General features: G+C 42.0%; 1 protein-coding gene across 2 annotated transcripts in view; it reads right to left on the bottom strand.

The window, feature by feature from the left end:
* POLR3B (RNA polymerase III subunit B) overlaps positions 1 to 22972 on the bottom strand; it is a 103502-nt gene that overhangs the window by 23807 nt on the left and 56723 nt on the right. For both annotated transcript variants that reach the window (XM_047864883.1, XM_047864884.1), the window contains exons 19-23: positions 21961 to 22088; positions 13787 to 13996; positions 11310 to 11468; positions 9541 to 9658; positions 7528 to 7670 (exon numbers count right to left, since the gene is read on the bottom strand). In XM_047864883.1, the coding sequence (XP_047720839.1) occupies positions 7528 to 7670; positions 9541 to 9658; positions 11310 to 11468; positions 13787 to 13996; positions 21961 to 22088 (758 nt within the window). The remainder of the gene's footprint in view (positions 1 to 7527; positions 7671 to 9540; positions 9659 to 11309; positions 11469 to 13786; positions 13997 to 21960; positions 22089 to 22972) is intronic.

The raw sequence follows: 22972 nt of genomic DNA, 5'->3' as shown, positions 1-22972 counted from the left end.
CTACCATCTTCACTTAGAGTCTCCTAAACATTTCAGACCTGAAGCCCAAACTCTCAACCCCTGCCTAACTCTGAACACCTCGTCCCTAGTCTTCCTTGCTTGGTAAACATCAGCAGTTGAGCAGACCTCATCCTCTCCCTCAGTTTCTGCCCTTCCTCCCCCAAAACCTTGGCCACCAGCAAGTCCTGCTGGCTGGACCTTCGGAGCACACCCGGAGTCTATCACTTCCCTCCGTCCGGTGCTCCTCCTGAGCACACACAGCCATCCTCTCTGTCTGGACCACTGACCACCTGCTTCCCTCCTCCCCCTCCTCAATCTGCTCTCCATGGGAATCCAAGGTGACCTCTAGGACTGGCAGTTAGATCTCCTCATGCCTCTCTTCTGCTCACCACCCAACAGCCCAACCGGCTCCCGGTCCACGGTCTACGTGGAACAAGTTCCTGTGGGGCGTGCCCCCCCCCCCGTGCTTCCTCCTCCTCAAGCTTCACTGGCCAGAACAGTCTTCATTCTGTCTCCTGAAGGTACTGAGCTTGCTCATGCCTCAGGGCTTTTGGACTACAGTTAATAACCCAGGCAAAAGATAAGCTATTCTCAGATAATTAAGAGTTGAGAGAATGCAATTAGTATCCCCTCTAACGACTGTTACATTTATGCCATAATTCTGAGTGTGTGAGCTTTGAACATTTTTAAGTCAGTTTTCAATCTTTGGAATGATTAAAATAGCCAATCAAAACAAGAAGCTCTGGACACCAGATACAAGGTTGGTGCTCTAAATATCCTTCTCACTGGGTGTTAAAGTAAGTTAGACACAATTTTTACTTCTGTTCTAAGGTACATGTGCTGCCGAAGCGAGCCCTTAACTTCAGTTCTGTCAAGTGCAGGGAAGAAAACCGAGGACACCAGGCACTCCCGTGTTGAGCTTTCCCAGATAACAGACACAGGGGTTTCCAGTCAACATGGCAGCTGGGACACATCTGTTTATCTCCACGTCCTCTCAAAGCCTAATATGAAAGTTGACAAAAATTAAGGTCCAGACCTTTAAGAAAAACAACAGGCAAGAGATAAGAATTCTGTTGTGAGAACTGACGAGTGAAGAGCAGTAAATGGTGAACACAAGGAGCAAGGTAAACCCAAGTGCCTGCAGAAGAGGGTGGAGCGGAGAACTGGCTCAGCCCTCACCCCCACTCCTTGGAAGGCTCTGGAAACAGAGACACAAAGTACTGTGAAGAGCGGGAGGAGGTGTGAGGCTCAGTCACCGCACCCAGCAACAATTCCAGTGGGTGCTGGAATCTAAAAGGTGCCTCAACTGACCCCTCCTCACTGTTTCCCCATCACCACGCTTTCCCCACTCACCACCAACCCCGCCTGTGCTACTGTAATAGCATTCGGCTGGTACCACGCCTTCCCTTGTCCCCTACAGCTTTGTGTTTTCATCACTGGAGCCAGAGTAAGTCAGATCATAGTTCTCATCTGCTCAGACTCCTCCAGCAGCTGTCCACCTTGCTCGGAGGAAAAGCCAAAGTTCACGGCATGGCTTTGACTGCTCTGGGCTCACTAGTTCTGCTCCAGCCATGCCGGCCTCTAGCCTCAGGCCTTCCTCTTGCCTACAATGCTCTTTGGCCAGGGAGGGTGTGCTCCCTTACTTTCCCACTGCCATCTTTTCAATAAGGTGCAGCACCCCAGCCATTTTACCTAAGATTTCAACTCTTAACCTCATGCCTTCCCCCCACATGCTTCCTATTGTCCCCTTTTGTTTTATCTCAATACGTATCCTTACCTCTCTTGCCCACAAGAATGGAAGCCCCACAAGGTTGCAATTTTGTCTTTTGTTCACTTCTTGTTACCAGGGCTTAGAATAGCACCACTTAGAAGATACTTAATAAATACTTGTAAAAATAAATGTCTATATAAGACATCATCAGCTCTTTACTTTCTTCTTTAATTAATTAATTGAGAGAGAGAGAGAGAGAGAGAGAGAGAGAGAGAGAGAGAAAGCAGGGAAGGGGCAGAGAGAGAGGGAGACACAGAATCCAAAGCAGACTCCAGGCTGTGAGCGTCAGCACAGAGCTCGACGCAGAGCTTGAACCCACGAACTGTGAGAACATGACCTGGGCCAAAGTCAGATGCTTAACCTACTGAGTCACCCAGGCGCCCCTGACTTTTTATTCCCTACCCTGAATAGCCAGAAACCACAATTCTCCCCCAACCCTTCCTTAAGAATTGAACCACAATGACCTGACACCCCAGGGCAGCAAGCCCAGCAGATGGTAGGGTAAGGTACCAACCAGCCTGATACAGAGGAATTAAATCAAAGTCTGTGCACTAAATAGTGGGTCCCAGCCCCCTGCCCCTACCTGGCTCCCTGAAGGGCAGCTGATGGTCTTAAGTACTGTCGCGACCCTCATTCCCAGCTCCAACCTTCTAGCAAAAGTTAGAAAGATCCTAATAGAAACTGACACCAGCAATAATCATGGCTCACTGCCTGATTCCCCTATAGTGATGTCCACCAGTCAACAAATTCTATTCCTGGGCCATAAAGCTTCCAATTGCTTTTTAGGGTTCATGGACATTTCGGGTATTAGAGAAAATTTCCCAACAACAAATGCGAAGGGGGAAGAAACCCCTCAAGGAGTACAGACAATTAGGAACAGAACACAGTTGAAAAGGAAAACAAACAACTAAAACTAAAAATGAATATAATACTAAAAATATATACTCATGGTTATAAGAAAGACTATAAATTAATATTTTTGATTAGAAATTAAAATACAATAGGTTTTAAAAAATCTGGAAATTGGGGTGCCTGGGTGGTTTAGTCTGTTGGGCATCTGACTTTGGCTCAGATCGTGATCTGACAGTTCGTAGGTTCCAGCCCCATGTCGGGCTCTGTGCTGACAGGTCAGAGACTGGAGTCTGCTTTGGATTCTGTGTCTCCCTCTCTCTCTCTGCCTCTCCCCTGCTCACGCTCTGTCTCTCAAAAATAAACAAACATGAAAAAAAATATATGGAAAATAAAGCCAATCAAATCCTAGAAAGAAAAACAAGAGAAGGAAATGGACAATGAGAGTACAAGGAAAATGATGAAGGAAGATTATCAACAAAATAAGAAAATATCTGAAAATTGAAGGAACTTGAACTTCCAGAATAAGAAGGTACCTGACTTCCTAGGACAAGGAATGAAAATTTTAGAATTCCAAGAACAGAAGATAGTAAAAACTTCAGGGGAAGGGGATGGGAGGAAGGGGAACAGAGAGAGAAACAGCACACTTGTGCACGCACGCGCACACACACACACAGATCAGGAAAAATAATGTAACGTGGAATCTAGATAATAATACAGCAATGTTGTCAGGATCCTTAGAGAAAAGAATTTTTCAATCGAGAATTCTATAACCAACCAGGGTATAAATCAGCTAGGAGGATAGAACATGTTCAGATATACATGATCTTACAAAAGTTACTTCTTGCCATCCTTTCTCAGCAATTTAACAAACAGACTATTCCACTGTGGTGGGGGCAGGTGGTGGCGGGATGACATGGGATGAGCCAAGAGACAGGGGGCTCAGATGGGAATTTCACAAATGACTGCCACTAGAGTGTGTTATGGACTGTGTCCCCCATGCCTAGATCACCCAGGATACCTCAGAATGTGATCCTGTTTAGAGACAGGGTCTTTACAGAGGTAATTAAGGCTAAATAAGGTCATGGGGTGGACCCTCATCCAATATGGCTGGTGTCCTTTTAAGAAGAGAGAGAGACATGAGGAGGTAGTTGAACAGAGAAAAGGCCGTGTGAGGACACAGGACAAAGTGGCCACCTGCAAGCCACGGAAAGGGGTCTCAGGAGAAACCAAACCTGCCAATACACTGACCTTGGACTTCAGCTTCCAGAACTGTGAGGCAATACGTTTTCTGTTGTGTAAGTCCTTGGTCTGTGATATGGGATTAAAGCAAACCAGCATAGAGTGCTTCCTACCCTTTCTTGAAAACATTTCTGGGGCACAGAAGATGAGGCTGCTCACGGCCCTGAGCCAGGTTCTGCCCGGAACTCCTGAGACCTGTGGCGATCAGTTCTTAAGACACTGGCTAGAAAGCTGGGGCTCAGAGGAAAACCACCACAGATTGGAGCAGGAAGAATGGGGGTGCTACAGAGAAGGTCTTCTGGGGAGAGAAATGGTCCTAACAGACAACTGATCATGTGGAAAATTGTGTTGAGAGACTATTGATAGTACAGAAGAATGGAAACAGAAATCAGAAAATCAGGCAAAATAGAAAAAGATTGTTAATTTCTGAAAAAATAAAGTTAGACCATAAAGAAAATGCCCTCAACTACTTGGTTTGTGGGTGAACAACATTTATATAGTTGTAATAATACAATTGAAATAAGTAACCTAACATTACGATAAACCTGTGCAGGGAATGGAGGTAGGGAGTGAGAAGGAAAGACAGCCAAGTTCCAGCTCCTCCTATCCATCGTAACAGAAAATCAATGGGTAATAGCAAACATGGATGAATAACATAAATAGCTGTTTAAAAATGTTATTTCGAGGAGCGCCTGGGTGGCTCAGTTGGTTAAGCATCCAATTTCAGCTCAGGTCATGATCTCATGATTCGTGGGTTTGAGCCCCGTACTGGGGCTGGATCGGGATTCTCTCTCTCTCTCTCTCTCTCTCTCTCTCTTTCTGTGCCACCCCCACTCTCTCTCTCTCAAAATAAATAAATTTAAAAAATATTTAAAAATATGATTTCAAAATAGAAGAATAAAAATGAGAAGAAATCTCTTCTGGGAAGAATTGGAGAAAAGGCAGGGACAGATGTTTTTCAGTTCAAAACCCCCTTTTTTGTACTATTTGATCTTTTAAACCACGTGCATTTATTACTTGATTAAAAAACTACACTTAAAAGAAACAAAAATTATGTTAAGCGTTCTACATCATTCCCTCCACTACTCTCTTAAGGCTTAAACTACCTATGTTTTGTTTGTCCATTTCCCCCCAATCTTTTCAATAAATCTGATGAAGCTGTAAGACAAGGGAGTATCAAGGGAATCTAGGCTAATCAGAAGGTTTTCATCCTTGGATTAAAAGCCATCTGGAAAAGAATACTAGCAAGATAAACTCCTCACTGCAAGTGAAAGGTCACCTAACCCCAGGAGGGCTTCTTCCCATTTCATAGAGATGTACAAGTCAAGCCCCAGTAAGGTTCAACCGATCTCCAAAATCTGCAGTTTCACATCACTTCAGGCTGGAAACCACTTCTGTCAATGAACATTATCCCTATCATATTATTAGTTTGAAAAAATGTTACAGCAGAAAGACTCACTGCCATTACTTGCACCTGTAGAGGTCTGTATTTATAGGAGCTTACTAATCAAGTGTGTTTCTCATTTTCAAAAGTACTGCTTTGACTATACTATACACACACATACTCACATACTATGTATAGATTAAAAACTGAGTAAAATCAATCCATCAAGAGTGCAGAATCTGTCCCTTTTCATTTCCCGATTTCAATTCATTCACATATTTAACCATTACCACACACCTATCAGGTACCCTCCATGAGAGTAGCTCTATCAGGCTTTATAAGAATTTAAGAATGTGATCCCTGTCCTCAAGAAGTTTAGTGGAGTTAGAACACAGTGGATAATAACTGAAATGTTTGCCAGCCTTCCTCTCTTTGCACAACACTGGTGGAATAAAACATGAGGATTTGGGATATTTGAAGTTTGTAAACTGATTCAGAAAATGGAGACCTTCTCTTACAGTGTGCATTCTTATAAAGTGTCCAGTGCCAATATTTTATAAGAAGAGTTTCAAGCTTTGTCCCAGTCCAGGGAACAGGTTAAGAAAAATAGAGGCTACAAATAAGATTATGGTTACTCCAGAATGACTTAGTAGTGTATCTCAGCAATTGCCTAAACCAAGAGAGAGGGAGAAATAGTTTCAATACAGAGAAGTTGATTTTCACTGCTAATTACTGGAAAACACTAGAATCTCAAGAAGTGTTTACAAACACTCAAAAGGTATTAAGAGTTAGCATTTTAGGGAACCGTATGAATTAGAAGTGTCAAATTCACATGGATAAAGTCTTTTTTTTTTTTTTTTTAAACAAAACACTGACAGCCTAAAACAATCTCGTGTCTGTCAACTGAAAAACAGTGTTAGTCTGGAACAGTTTCACTGATGGAAGGAATGACAACTATGGCTGGATTCATTTGAGTAAATGAATTGTAATATTTTATATACTTGTGTGGCAAATAAAAGTTGAAATCAGCGAGAATATGCCATTATCTTTAAGCCCATCAGTTAAAACCATGAGGACATGGCACTAGGAATTTAGGAGTAAAGAGGAGACACAAAGCTGGAGAGCAGAATGCAAAAGAGCCAATGTCAGTGGTCACTGCTGTCTCTTCCTGAGCACCCACCGTGTGCCAGGCACTATGCCAAGTGCTTAACGCTCAGGACAGCAGGGATGTCAGTCAGGAGCACGGACTCCGGAGCCACACTGCCAGGGTTCGAAAACCAACTCCGCCACCAACTGGGGACACTGGGCAAGCTACTCAGGTCACTGTGCCTCTGTTTCCTCATCTACAAAAACAGCAGCGGCCTCTCAGGACTGTGTGAGAGAGAAGCCAGCGAGTCGGTGTGTGTGAAGTGCTGAGAACGCTGCTGGGCACACAGTGCCACAAAAGTGTTAGCTGCTGCTGCTGCTGCTCTTCAACTAGTTAAGTGGCAGACGCGGCCCAAATTCGACCCCCAGGGCAAACGTTCCCCTTTGAACCGCCAAGGGTATGCGGGTACGCGTCCCTAAGAGGGAGCCTACAGAAAGCAAGTTAATCAGTAGTGACACAGTGCTCTGTTTCTTGAAGATACGAAAACAAGACACCTCGGAGCCACAACCGCGTGAAGACTCAGCAGTAACCTCCCAGGAAGAGCAGGGCTCACCAGCGGGACCACATGGAGAAACATATCTAGGCGAGGGGCCACCTGCAGCAGACGGGGAGGGCGCCGCGCTGGGATCCGGACACCCGCGTTCTAATTCAGCTCCACAGCCCCCCAGCTGGGAACCTCACACAGGCTGCTCACCGTTAAACACAGGCGCAGACCATTCTGAGCGGTCTGCTCGTGCTGACGCCCTACGGTACTAGGACCCGACAGACAGCGGAACACATACGCACCTTCCACAAAAAAGAGGTGCTGCTATTTATTTTCTGAACGTCTACCTGTATCTTAGGAGGTACGTCGTCTAGAGTGTATTCGTAATTATAATTTTGGGTGGAGCAGCTGCAAAAAAATGAAATAAATGGCAAAGAGAAGCAACCTTATGGTACATTTTTCAATGCTATTAAAGTAAAAACAGCAAAGTCTAAGAAATAAAACCAGCATAAATCTGGCTAACAATGTAATGATTTTTCCAACACACTGTATATTTTTTTTAACAGGGGAAAGTTACACATTTCTTATATACGTGGTTAACAAATACTATTTTCAGTTTTGTAAACAAATCGGGGAGCGACACAATTTACCTTTTTGCCCGTGGCGGCTGCTGAACTTGTCTCCAATCTCTGGACGCCTCGTCTGCCTCAGCAGCATTTTGATCAGAAAAGCATCTTCAGCATTTGAAGAGATCATCACTTTTTCGATATATGAATCCGTAGCCCCTTTGTAGCTAATATTAACAGCAAGTCACTAAAACAGAGTTTTCAAACTGCCCTTTGTGAACCTATCACCCACAGACCATATTTTACTTAAGATCAACCACAGAATGTTTTGACCCTGCCATTTTGGACTCTGAAACGTGCCTTTCATTTTTCAACATTAAGTCCAAAGGTTACCGTTTCCCTTTTCCAGTCTTTGTCTGAGATGGCTAACCTTTAGGAAAGACTGTGAGAGGCAGGCGTAAGGCAACTTAACCCACACCGCACACACCATTCCCACGCTACTCCCTCATGGCAGACAAAGAAACAGGATGCTTGGCAGCCTGGAAGGATCGCAGAGCCCTGAGGAAGGTTTCGTTTTCTTTTCAAGATAAGAAATATGGGAGCTCACTTTCTAGCCTGTGGGGAAGGAATCGACAGAAAGCTGGCTGAAGACATGGAAGGACAGAAGAGAAAATGAGAGAGTCAGGTCCCTAAAAGACTAGATTAAATGCAGAACCCAGGAGGAGGGGACGCGAGTTCTGAAGAAGAAAAAAGATCTCCTCCTCCAGGACAGGATGAAAACCAGCTAGCATAACCACCTTTCTCACCCTAAAACAGCTTTTTGTTTTGTAGTATTCGGGGCAAGGGCCCTCACCCCTCCCCTAAGTGGAGAGCCCAGTTTCTCCTCTGCACTCCCACTCACCCCACAGACAAATCCACGGCACACATAGCACTGCAGCATTTAGCACAGAGGGCAGGAGTTGGGCTCTGAAGCCAAACTGTGGGAGTTCAAATGTTGACTCTGCTGCTTGCAGCTGTGTGACCTTGGTAAATTACTTTACCTCTCTGTGCCTCAGTTTCTGTGTCTTTTGAACAAGGCTATTAGGAGCACTTGGTTCATGGAGTGGTGGCCAGAACAAGTGAACTAACACAGGTAAACTGCCCACAACCATAACCGGTACAGAGAAAGCTCTCAATGAAGTCACTATGATCAGGATATTCACTGGACTTCTTTTTTTGTGCAGGCCTCCGCTAACTATGTGTGGTTCCTTTCAGGGAAGGGTCGTGGTTCACTTCAGCTGTGTTTCCAATACAAGTGGCACAGTGACTGGCCGGGAGCAGGGCTCAGCTGTGGGTCAGAACGGGTCTGCTGAACTACCTTCCAGGGCCCAGGAACCCAGCTCTCCCGTGTGACCCCAGACCCCCACCTCAAGAGTTCAGTTAACTCCAAACACCCCGGCTAGACTAAGCATCTTGTTACTTCTTCCGGTTTTGTTTTCATGTCAGAGTGTGGTTGCTATCACTGGCCCATGGCTCATCTCATGAAGTCTCCAATTTCACTGTATTTGAGACATCTGGAGATTAATGAGTATAACTCTTTCATTGCACAGATGAAAAACCTGAGGCCAAGGTGTGAGTGCTTCATCCACATAAGGTAACATACCACATGACCAGTACTGAACCCAGCTATAGTCCCGTGCAGTAGTGATGCCACACTGTGGCCAGTGTGTTTAATTTACTTATTTAACACACATCTGATCCTATCACTCTCTACCGAAGGAATTCCCAAGTACTGTACAACCTAGCCCCAGCAGGCTACACTGGTCCTCTAAATCTGGGTGCTTTTTTGCCCAAGGGGCCTTCACCTCACTGTTCCCTCTACCTGGAAGTCCTGCCTATTTGGCCCACAACTCAAACCCAGGGTGGGAGGCCTACATGATTCCACAGCTTGGTTTTATCTTCCACGCCACGCTGTCTTCATGACAACTATTATTACCCCCAATTGTAATTTCTATTCTCCAACCCTCCAAGAGCTAACTTCTAATTTCCCCTAGCCTTTCTTTTTTTTTTTTTTTTTTGAATATTTCTAGGTATTTCCAAGGTGAAACCAATACATACGTGATGGGCACATCCTTATACTGTGGCTGCTGTGGAACATTACTTCCTTCCAGAGGAATCTGAGTTACTGTGGGCATGGACTTATTGACAAGCACTTGTTTGTTTTCTACCTTCTCACCTAAGAAAAAGACAAGGGTGTTACAGTCCAATCGCTACCACCTCTGTGGAATGCACACATTATTGGGGCATGGAACTAGGTGATTAGATTGGTCCATGAAATGCAGACAAGGAAGGAAAAGGTCGATATGGTATGAGCCAGAGTTCAACAGGGCTCGTCAGTAATTGTGGCAGCCCATTTGAAAAATCAGTGTGTAAAAAAATCAAGAAACTGGTTTAGAGAACCAAACTAACAGGAGAAACTTCATGTCAATAAATGGCAATTTTATATATCTTGGGGTGTCAGAACAAGTCTGGGCCACTTACTTTCATTAAGTTATTTCACCTAGTACTCACTCATTGCCAACTCAACTTGGACGACGAGGCAATCAAAATACTTCTTTGATTTTCCTGCTATTCTCACCTTTCTTTGCATCTTTTCCTGGTAAGCTCCAAGGCCGACTACTCTATAGTATTGTCATGGTGCTAGCTCTCTGCCACAAAACCCAGGTTAACAGTGAGCAAAATTCTCCGAGAAAGAAACGCAGCCAGGAGGAGAGGAAGCCGTGCGCCACGCGGCTGTGGGCACCACAGCAGATGCAAGTACCCACCACCCAGGCACCATCGTGACAAATCACGTGGCTCTGCCCTCCCAGCAATGTCCCCACCACAGCCCATCTTTCTGCCTCACTGTGGCCCCACTCTCCTGCTCTGCTGCCAGAGCTCTCGCTGGGTCTCCTTCTGTTTTGGCCCCTTTCTATTCTTCTCTCCATGCTGTGGTCACAACGATCATTTCAAAATGCATACCTGACTGTAGTGTTGCTTTTAGGATTCTGATGAAAACAGCGTCATGATGCAAGGCCTGTGTCTGGGCCCTGCCCCACCTCCGGCTCTTCCTCTCTCTAGATTGTTTACTGCCCTCCCCTGTCCTCTCCCTGTTTGAGCCGCACCGGCCTTTCAGAACCTTTAACCATCTATAGCTACAGGACACCACAGCTCAGGACACACTCCGCTCCCCTACTTACTAGTTAACTGCACACATCCTCCAGATCTCAGTGCCCTTCGTTAGGGAAGGCGAGCCTGCGCTTCCTGCCTAGGTCAGATCCTCTTGCTATTAAATGCCCTCACAGATCTTTATAGGGTTCCTTAGCCTGGCTATGATGTGACATGTTTACATGTGATCCTCTGGTCACTGTCAGCCTCCCACGCTGGACTGTAAGACCCAAGGGCAGGGGCTGCGGTGGCATCAACAAAATTCACTGCGAGTTTGTAATTATCACAGAGTCACACTTTTGGGGGAAGAAGAGTCTCAAGTCAGTCTGCATGTTAGATGCACAAATGATGAAAAACGCCAGTGTAGATGCAGGGAAATGGCATTTACACTCTTAAAGCATTTTGTTTTAAACATTTCCTTAAAGTGGCTTTTCTGTGCTTCAAAATTTTAAGTAGAAAAGTATAACTGGAATAGAACTACTACTATGTAAAAATATATGCGTAGAAAAATAGACTAGAAGGGAAATTCATCAAAAATGACCACACTGTTTGAGTTAGGAAAGTGGTTTTGTAAGTTGTTATTTTTTTCTTCCCTGTTACCAAATGTTCAGAAATACTGATGCATAACTTTCATGTTGCAAAGAGTATACATTTAAATTGTTTTTAAAAAGGGCTCTTACCTGGAGAACAGATACCATCCGCATCTAAAATTTCGTGTCGCCAGATGGGTTTCCTCGTAGCAGCGTCCAACATCGGCCCCATCACTTTATCAAAAGTCTGATTGGTATAGCGCTTCAATGTACATTTAGCATTTTTATATACAAGGCAGCGCCCAAAGCCTAAAATGAAACCAAACTGGGGGTCAGAACCACCAACACGACTATGAGAAAACATGTATTTGTGTTACTGAACGACCCACAACTTGCTCTACATTTGGGTCATCTGGGATGGCCAAATAGCAACCTGATAATCCAAAGAACTGGCTCAGAAACTCTCCAACACCTACTATCCACATGAACACTGGAATCTCTACAACCATGTTCCAGCATGGAATACATCCTGTCATGATGGAGAAAGGTGAGAGAAACCTGAACATCACTGTGATTCTTTCAGGGCACAGAGCCACAGAATATGGGAACCGGAAAGGGCCCCAGAGACCACCTAGCTTAGCTGCTCTAGGTACAGTGTTACAAGTGCTACAAAATGAGGTCCAGGGAAGTCACGTGGCCTAGGTCACCCAGCCAGCTGGGTGGCAGTGTGGAAACACACCATGTCTACTGATCAACCAAGATTCTTCCCACACACCCTTCTGGTGCATAACTTCTGCTAACCTTCTCTGAAAAGTTTTTCTTTTTCCAATTTTGGCACTCAGAGGAAGTCCCAAACAAGGGCACAAAAAGATTAATTTTTCTCCAGAGAGGAGAGAAAATGAAAAGAAGCCGCAGTCAAATAATTTTAACAGGAGAAATCATTTGCCTGTGCCCCGAAGATGAGAGTTTACTCTGATTATACTTTTGGATCACATTTATCTAGTGAATGAGGGAAAAGTCCTGACACCAACCAACAATCTAAATAAGCATTATGAAAGATAAGCAAAAGGAACAGAAGGAAACCTTTAGGTGGAGGAAAAACTTCCCGCACTGAATCCCTCAAGAAGACCCATCTGCTGTAGAGTCACCCAAGATTCTGTGACTGCATTTCTTTTCTTTTCTCCCTTTGGCCAAGCAGTTATTCTAAACTGCATTCTCTCTCTAATCGCCCTAGCATATACTGAGCCATGTCAGAGTTTACTTAAATAGGGAGACACCTCAGGATTAAATGTCAGCTATTACTGATGAAATAAATGCATGGCTATAAAATCCTTCACTTACGATTCTCCACCAAAGGCAGAACTCTTAATAAGAAATCTAAGAACGTGGGTTTAGAAAATCAGGAAAAAGTGGGTTTCTAAATAAAGCCTCCGTGCTCGAATATAACTTTTAAAATATGAAGGTGACCGTGCGATGAAGTAACAAATTTCGACATCTGGACAGGAGATGAGGATGTTAGTATGTCTCCAAGAAAGGTCTCAGTCATTATGGCTCCTGATAAATTGTGTGTGGCCATAATAAACTCCGCTCAGCGAGCCAGCTGCTTTGGAAACATTACATGATCTTGAAATTCCGTACACTGGCCATTAACTGCAACGTGTTAGAGTGCAGTGGGAATCTGAGCTGCCTGAAATCAAGAAGCGTTTTCCTCCAAGTGTGAATGGACATTTTATTTACAGGTGATAGCTTAAAAGCTAGAGGACAGTAAACTCAGATCATTAAATGGTGTTGCAGAGTTTCTGACAGATATCACAAAGTCTTCAGATTTCCACATAAACGTTACCAGTTAATCAGAAAGGAAAACATCTAGTTTTAAAGCATGGCTGTTGTCATCTGGAGGAAAAAAAAGAGGCATAAATTAAGTGCAGCCAACATTAATGCCAAAGACACATGTCTAGGAGTGCTATTACGGCTGCCTAGCAACTACAGAGAGTAAAGGGGAAGGCAGAATGAGTATGCCAGGGAGGAAAAAGAGAGAGATTATGAAGAGAGGAGTCAGACTTCAGGTCAGGTGACAGCTAACAAACCATGAGCAGTGACTTGCAAAAGTAAACTGTCAGAAAACTGACAAAAAGATTGCACAGGAACTGGTAGGTCGGGGGTCTGTGCATGGGTATTTTTAACTTTTAGCATTTTCCTAACTAAAAGGTCTAACATTATGGGGTTGAGACATACAATTAAAAAACCCTTTAACACAGAAATATTGCTATGGCCTTCTCAGTTTGTTGTTGACTAACTAGATATATCCAAAAACCGTTTTTCATTTATTATAATTCCTGCTAGGAAATAAACAAATTCTTGCATGTTTTCTGTTGAGGAACTCTCTCAAGTCCCCAATAAAGTAAAATAACAACAACAAAGATACACTTAATAATACATTTAACAAATTACCTCTATGTAATATTCATTAAAAAAGTCAACACTGAAACCTAACCACCTCCTGTTTATATGTTACAAAATTCAAATCACTTGAAACTGACATTAACATTTTGACACCAGGTGACTTTTAGCTGATTATCCTTATTATACCTAATTCTGCACATCATGAGCTCTGTAGACCCACTTACCTCTGTCCAAGGAAGCCTTGTTTAAAACAAGGGCATCTTCAATATCATAGCCGCTGTAACTCATCACGGCAACTGTTGCATTCTGTCCAGCTGGCAGTTTCTCAAATTCTATCAACTCAATGGTCTTTGTTTTAACCATGGGTTTTTGTGGATATGCTAGCAGATACATGAGAGTATCGATTCTGTTCCGCTGGTTGTATCCAATGGTACCTTCATTGATATTGGACAAAACAAAGTGCACATTCTATTATGTAAAATAATTAGATAGCCATGTGTACCGAGATTAAAAAAAGGTATTAAATTTCACTAAAATGAAGAAAACCTTCAGGTTAAACGTTTCAAAAGCAATAATACCCTCATAGTGGCTAACGACTTTTAAAAGCAATTTTTCTCCATAAGGTTAAAAGTCCTATAAAAGAGGAAACATTTGCACGGGTGCCTGGGTGGCTCAGTTTACTAAACATCTGACTTCAGCCCGGGTCGTGATCTTATGGTTCGTGGGTTCGAGCCCTCCATCCGGCTCACTGCTGTTAGTGGGGAGCCCACTTCAGATCTTCTGTTCTCCGCCCCCACTCCCCCCAACTGCCACTTCAAAAATAAACAAATCTTAAAAAAAAAAAAAAAAGTCCTACAAAGAGGAAAAATCACACCCAAAGTATACCAACCTAACCCCATTGAGGAACCAGTCTCTACTGGTTTCATAGGTAATCCACATTTCATAATTGCATAGGTAAATCCACATTTCTTAAACTCAGTTCTAGCATGTTATGGATACAGTTCCAGCTACTGGGATGAGAAGGTAATTAGAAACCACTGCCGAGTGCTGACAGGTAAGGATACGTTTCATAAAAATTAATCAACCATTGGAAAAGTTCTAAATGAAAAAGAAAAGAGAAAACGGAGGAAAAGAAAGGAACGAAAAGGAGGAAAGTGAAAGCAGAGAAGAGTGGATTTACCCATTTGTTTAACTCTTCATTTACTAAGCAATGAACACACAACTACTCTATACCCAACAGGGGAGATAAAACGGGGAAAGGCATGGTGGCCCCTTCCTCTAAGAAATCCAAGGTCCTGTCCAATCAGGTACAGGCTTTTCTGTCCTTAGCAATCAGACTTTCCACCTGTTGGGACCTTGGAAGTTGTTCCTGTCAACTGGAAGTGAAAATAGGATGTTATTCTTTGTCCCTTTCCCCCGTAGGGGCTCACTAAGGTTCAGAGACTTGCACCAAAAAAGGGTTTCACTCTCATGGTCTTGTGAATACATAGTTGCTCCTACTCAGAGACCTTAAAATGGGGACTCACACTTGCCCTACTCCTGAACTTATGTGTGGGTTACTGAGCCTCTTTAACTTCTCCCAGGCGTCTCTTCTTTTCCCTTGAGTGGCTAAGAAGGTAGCTTAAGTCACTTTTTCTCTTTCACATGCTTGCATAGGGACACATCCTCAATACCCACATGTCCCAAGATGCCCATGTGCCATTTAATGGAGTTAAGCTCTAAGGTGAGCAGATATCAAAACTCATTATTTCCTTCACCTTTTCCTCTGTACTCATGTCATGAAATCAATGGTGATTTCAATTCAGGGATGAAAATAACATATTCACGCAGCAAAAATGATATGGGACTCCTTGACGATTACTATTGAAAGAAATCATGAAACCTTCAGGGCTCACTATAGAGGCTCAGTAAGTGTCAGTAAACAAAACTGAATTGCATATTTTTATAATAAATATTTGCACTTAAATCTCTAGAAAACTTACCAAGATTCAGCTGAAAAAAATAGTTAAACTGAATCTCATGAACTTTTTGTTGAGTTTCCACTAAACTGCCAATTAATTTATGTTATTTTAGTGCCAACTAATAAACTGGGCAGGATACCTGGTAATGGATCACTGTTTCAGAAATAAAATCACTGTTGCCTGGATCGTGGTAAAGTTCACTGACAATAAGTTTGTCCTTTTACATGAAATCGTTTAAAATTTATGTTGAGATTTCAGCTCCAATTGTATCCTCCACCCAGCTTGAGACAAGGGTTCAGGCAATGTCCCACCAGGCTGCCAAACCCGTATTCTGAAACCTGAGACAAGCATTATTATGCAGCAGGGAAGGCATTGATGGCTGCACCCCCAAACAATGGTGAAAGAGATGAGATCCCGCTATAAATTGTGCTACCAGGCCCAGAACATAATTCTCAGGCATTACAACTGACCTGACCACTGAATGGATGAACAGCAAAATGGTTTAGCAAATGTCTGGTGCTTATGATCTCATTAGAAATTCTCCTTAAAGGCTTTTTGAAGAATTTGTAGGAGCACATGTGTATATACATTTTTAACAGCACTGATGGGTGTGTTGGTTAAAACAGGATTTATAAACTATGACTTCTCTATCATAAAACTTCAAAATGCCATCACACTCGATAATTTTTATAAAAAGCCTGATGACTATTTTGCCAATAAGTAAGCTTTTTGAGAAAATGTCATGCAGAAATTAAAAGACTGGTCTGGTGAAGCACAGGCTCAAAATAGGATGCCTCTTACTGTTTTCAGCTTCCTTAAAAAGGGCATTGCGTCTACGTAGTAACTAATGCAAGGAGACCAGAAGCTGGGTTCTCCCTCCCACTGCTCCATTTTGCCCTAACTACAGTCTCATTTCCTCATTACCCAGGACATAATCTTTCTTACAAAATCACATTTTCTTGACCATAACTTTCCTAAGTTGCAGGTTGGCACAGCAAAGTATGTAGATGTAGGTTAAAACAGTGAGGACATGTTTTAAGGTAGGATGAAAAAAGGTTGGTAAAGATACATGTAGCTTAGGAGAATATAAGGAAATGCATACTGAAAAACATAAAATGAAGTTTAATGAATTTGTTTTCTGTCTTCCTTTGTCCAGTTTCTTTTTATTTGAGAACATTATTAAAACCAACAAACTTTATCATTTAAAGTGTAAGTATTGAGGAGTTCTGACAGATTTATGCCTCTGTAAAATCACCACAACAATCAGGATCCAGAACACTTCCGACACTCCCAAAAAAGATCCCTCCCTATCCATGACCCCAGGCAACCACTGCTGTTTATCATTATAGCTCGCACTTTCTAGAATTTTATATAAAGGGAATCATGCAGCAGGGACACTCTTTTGCTGCTGCTTTCACTTAGCATAATGACTCCAAGGTCCATCCATGTGGCTGTATCATATTCACTCTTCATTATTGCTGAGAAGTATTCTGCTGCACGTATAAACAGTTTATTTACCCATTCACCTGCTGATGGACACTGGCCTTGTTTCCAGTTTGGGGTACTTGTGAATAAAGCTGCTATTAACATTCATGCACAAGACTTTGTTCACTTCTCTTGGGTAAATACAGAGCAGTGGGATTTGGTAAGGGTAACCTAAAAACTACTTAATAATTTCCCAAAGTGTTATACCATTTATGTTCACACCAACACTGTATGTGCTTCTTAGCTGCTCTGCATCCTGACACTTAATATGTCTTTCCCATGTTAGTTGTGCTAATAAGCATGTTGTGGTGTCTCAGTTTTAATTTACATTTATCTGATGACTAGTAACAACGAATATACTTTCATGAACTTACTGGTCATTCCTATTACTATTACCCTTTGTGAAGTGTCTGGTTTTTGTTTTTGCCATCTTTTAACTGAGCTGTCTTGTCACTGAAGAGTTCTTTATATATACTGGATACAAATCCTTTATCTGATGTTATATATCTATATTGCAAATACTTGCTCCCATTCTGTGGATTAAGATCTTTCATAGAGCAGAAGTTTAATTTTGAGAAAGTCCAAATGATTCATTTTTTTCTTCTTCACAGCCTGCACTTTTTGAATTCTAAGAAATCTTAGGTCATTCAAAGTCATGAAGACTTTTGGGACGTCTGGGTGGCTCAGTCAGTTAAGTGTCCAGCTTTGGCTCAGGTCATGATCTCAGGGCTTGTGTGTTTGAGCCCCACGTTGGGCTCTACGCTGACAGCTCAGACCCTGGAGCCTGCCTCAGATTGTGTATCTTACTATACCTACTGAGCTGGCACTATGCTAGGCACCAAGGATACAGTAATAAATAACACAGACATAATCTTTTCTCGAAGGCGCTTATATCCTACAGTCTAGCAGCGAAGCCACCTTGATCGTGGTCTGCAGTGAAGAGGAAAAAGTGAGGAAATAAGATAGTTTCAGTTGAGAAGAATTTTAGTTAAGTTTTATAGATAACATTGCACAGAAGACATAACGTAACCTTTTAGAAGTTACTCAACCAAAGTGGGAGTCTGTTTCCTTGTCAGAAACACAAAAGGTACGTATTAGATCTGACAGGATTATTATTATGATTAAAAGAAGAAATGCATATAAATCATCTGAGTAGTCAGTAAGCGGCATCATTCATTAACAATACTACTAATATTAGCAGTAACACAAACATACATCCCTTGACCTCTGCATTGTCACCTGTTCCGCCTCCAAAGCTAACCCTACAAACCGGACGACAGTTTAATTTTATCTCCATTAAGTATTCATTATTAGCATTCTAGTCTCAGGAAACATCATACAATCTTACATCTGAAATACTGACAAGGATTTAAATAAAATTTTTTTTGAACAAACAGTGAAATTCTAAATACAACTGTCAGGGATAATTTGGTCAAGACGTCTTTTCATTCTGTACCCACCAAATTGATAAAGAATAAATATTCTAAAAAAAGAAAATCAAACCGAAAGTTGAATGAAATGTAGAGGAAGATGTAGAATGAAACAAAATTTTATGAGGATCTTTGTATATTATGTATTTCTAAGATCTCAAAATCTTCTAGGCTACTTTTAGGACAACCCACTCTAACTCTACTGTGAAGTGGGGAATACAAGAGAGGGAGCTATCTGCTCTGGAACAGCATCTACTGAAAACAAAAACTAAAACAGAAGCTACGTTACTTCCTGAGCTAATAAATAAATAAATAGATAAAAAGTCCGAGCAATTTGGAGGTGAAGGAGGGCTGGGAAGAGACTGGGCCTAGGGGAGGTGTGTGATGCATATTCATGAACTGAGCTGATAGTGACTGAAAGATCCCTTTAACTAGGAGAAAGTGTTCCACTAGCGGATTGCCAATTAATAAAACAGGCAGGATATGAAAGCGTGACTCGTGGACTGGCGTCTGGTTCCAGGGAGTACGTACAATGCAGCTCCGACACACAGCCTTCACTTGGAGCGCTGAGTGACCCAGGTCACCCTCGCCAATTCCACACACGTCTACCTGGCTTCTTGCTCGGAACCTTATCACAACAGAGGTTAGGTCTTTCTTAGTAGCACAATAAGATGGTGTGTGGAAACCTGTACTTTATTAACAACTTAAAGAACCTTAGATTTAAGAAACACCTCTGCTGGGGTTTCACGACTAAAGTGAGCTTTCTCTTATGTACAAGGTGAGGCTTTCAGTCTGTGCTTTGTGCTCATCTTGGTCTCCTTGGTAGTGACAGAAAAATGACTTTCTCTCATTTTCTCACTCTGTTCACTCGGGGCAGACGGTTGGTAGTGAAAAGTAGACAGCAAATCTTCCAGGTTGGCTAGAATATGTAGTGTGTTAATTCTGGGCTACTGTCTTCCACTATCCATATGGACTAACGGATGAACGGCACTAAAATAATACTTTAGAACATTCACACAGAATCCCTGAGATGTATACAGTCTTCAGCAATGGCTCCTACTTAAAATGGGATAGCACGACTTTTAGTTACCAGCAGCCGAGACTGCATGGAATTAAAATGACTCCGAGAAGTCCAACTCAAAGTGCTAGGTCTGCTTTACAGACCTGGGCCTCTGCTGTGGGTCTTCTCCCTCTGCTGGCCTTGTTCCTTTTGGGAGTTTTCATCTAGACCTAGCTTGGTACTTCTACAGCTATTTCAGCGTCCGAAGAGAAACGTGGCCATGTAATGTGCCAACTCTGAATGTACTTTTATCTTGATGCTTTTCTTCCCAGTCAGGTGTTTTATAATAACAAACAGTAACAAAGGCTTTTTTTTTTTTTTTTATTACTTAAGATATTCAGTGGCTTTTGTCTTCCTAGCGTCAGCAGTAACGTCAGAGGATTGTATCCAAGGAGCTAAATGTGCAGGACCCAGGGTCAGAGCAGCTGAATACACCAACCTCAGAAAACACAGACAATGAATTGCAAATGACACTCAAAACAAAACGAGAAAAAAAACCTTCACACAGAAAACTACAAAAGAACTCTACAGACACTGAATTGGCTTTCTGTACACACTGATCCTGCTTAACTGTGTGTGGTAACTAACCAAACGTTGCAGATACTCATGGCCACAAAATAAAGGCTTTTTTTTTTTTTTTTCCTGGTAGGGAGACGAGTTACAAAAATAAAAATATTATTTCTTCCCTTCAAGTCTCTTCTTTATTAAAAAAAAAAAAAAAAAGATTCACCAAGTGGAGATAGATTCGTAGCCCTTTCTGTTTCAATGTTCAAACACAAGCAAAGAGTGGCATTAGCGATGAAGTGATTAGTCTTCCGTTAATTCTGCTGAAGGTTCTACACAAAAGGTGTATTGTTTCAGCCAGGATTCACATCATGAAACAAAATGGTTTGGTAAACCCAATAGAAGTGATAGCCCTTTCATGACACACAAGGTTCAGTACTGTATATTTCAACTTGTTAGCAAGTCACAAGCACAAGCGGGAAATCAGCCTACACTGCTGCTGAGGATGAATGGGAAAGGCGAAATTGATGAGCCTCGGCTTAGATTTTCCCACTGGGAATTATTCTGAACTGTCCAGGCATTACGTCATTCAGGTAAATGGTTGCAGGACAACATGTTTTGCCAACCAAAGCGCAATATAAAAACTCGAAAAGAAACATACGTTATCTGGGATGAGATGTAGGATTCCTTAATTGTCAAGCTACGGTCAGTTGCAGCTGATTGCTGGCAACTGGGAAGCTAAATGCTTTCTGGTGGTTACTCAAAGGCAATGCAAAAATCTTTCGGTTTCTTTACGAAGCTCCTTGTATCATACTTTAAACCAGAAATGACATACCATATTGATGTCACAGACATAAATGAAAATAGAACTTATTAAACTCACTAGGATTTAGAAAACATTTTTAAATGATTTTTAAGAAACATTTCAGAAAAAGTTTATAAGCAAAACTTTTTCTTGTTTTGGCCTGGTATCTTTGCCATATCACCTTCAAGATAAAACCAAAAATCGTTAATATGTGGTGCCCCTCCCAGTATGCCACCATACCCATATTGGGCTAAACACCCATACCAAAGCACCAAGATGCCCCATGCAACGCTTGCTTCTATTTTCATGCCTGTGAAAAATACTCAGGGTCTTTCAAGACCCGGTTCAGTTCTATTCTTCGGAAACAACCTACTCTCTAACCTCTAGTGACCTTTCAGCTCTCATTCCCTAAGATTCCAGCTGTTGGTCAACTCCAGCACCTATCACATATCTTGAATTATAGTTGTTCTTGTTGGGCTCTCCTACTAGACTGTGAACCCTTTGAGGACAGGGCTCTGTCTCACCTCTCCATGTTCAGGTCCCAGACTCACTGTCTGGTCTACACATGATGTTCAACAAGTGTTATGGATGGAGAGCAGATAAATTAATAGATACATGGAGGAGAGAGGAAAGAAAATGGAAGAAAAACGAATTCAGAAATTTGTATGACATGAACTGGTGTTTCAGAAGCTATGGGAGCAAGGATGAGGATGTAATGGGTGCAATGACTGTCACCCTGACCATCACTAGCACATTCTAATATATACCATGCATCTTCGGCTCTCTTCCTCCCTCTCTTCCCTCCACCTTGTGTTTTTCTGCTCTTTCTTCCATTTCTTCTGGTTCACAACTGACATTTTATAGAGCTTTTCTCTTCATGTTTACCGCCTTGTCATTCTGTGACATCTATTATATATCTCCTTGTTTGGTCAAAGGAACAAGTTCAGAGAGGTTTTCTCTATTTCTGTTTATGCTTCAAACATGGCGGGGCACCTGTAAGCCCTGCGGAGTTCACAGGCAACCCTCTGAGGTCAGTAACACTCAGGAATTAGCAATGTCTGACTTAACCAAACATTTCATACTACTGGAGTAAGGATAAAGATTTAAGCCTTTTTCCAAGTATTTGCAACCAAGTTCAAGAAGGAAATCTTACCCATGGCTTGTTTCCCCATGGCACATTGGTATGTGTTTCTTGGGGACTGGTTATGATGAGGGTATGGGATGAGGCCAGCACAAACGCCAAGAAGAGTGAAGGGCTCAATCTCCAAGTGGGTGGTATCTCTGTTAATTAAAAATTAGACATCTAAGACACCAAGAACTAAAACAAATAGCTCTTAAAGAGTATAAAAATATTACTATCAAGGTCCCAATGGGGGTGGCTGGGTGGCTTAGTTCAGCGTCTGACTCTTGATTTCAGCTTAGGTCATGATTCTGGGGTCGAGCCCCACATTGGGCTCTACACTGAGCATGGGGCTTGCTTGAGATTCTCTCTCTCCCTCTGCCCCACTCCCCTGCTTGTTCATTCTCTCTCAAATAAAAACAAAAGTCCCCCAAGGACCTAGATAATAAAATTTATAAGTCTATATGAATATAAAAATTTATACATAAATACATGTAATTTATATAAAACCTCAATGTTTGCTGCTAGTAAAACTGATAAAAAATAAAATATAATAAAATGAATTATTTTTTTCAGTAATAGAAACTTACTACTTATAGAAATGTAAGAGAAGGGAGATAGTACAAAATACCCCTGTAAGAAAATAAAACATTATTACATACTAATAACAATAACCCTTATAAAGAAATCACTATATTGGGCATATCAAAATGCAATACCAAAAATATCCACATGGCTGAGTGCGTTGCTCTTCTGCCCTTTTCCAACTTGTATCAATGACAAAGTTGTATGACCATTTTCAAGAGGAATAGATCCTGCTGAAGAAGTTACTATAAGATGTAAGGGGACCAACACCACAACCACCAGGTAAGTGTGGCTGTTCAGCACTTGTTCAGTTAGATTAGTATAACTAAGGAATGGGATTTTTCATTTTACTTAATTTCAATTACTTTAAATTTTAAAAACTCAAATTTAAATAACTCAGTTCAGTTGTTCAAAACCTCTGAGTTATGTTTGTAACAACTTACACTTGTGAGTCTACTTT

Source organism: Prionailurus viverrinus, chromosome B4 (assembly GCF_022837055.1).
Source record: "Prionailurus viverrinus isolate Anna chromosome B4, UM_Priviv_1.0, whole genome shotgun sequence".
NCBI lineage: Eukaryota > Metazoa > Chordata > Mammalia > Carnivora > Felidae > Prionailurus > Prionailurus viverrinus.
The sequence above is the reverse complement of the archived record's forward strand: the minus strand, read 5'-3'. Positions and strand labels throughout refer to the sequence as shown.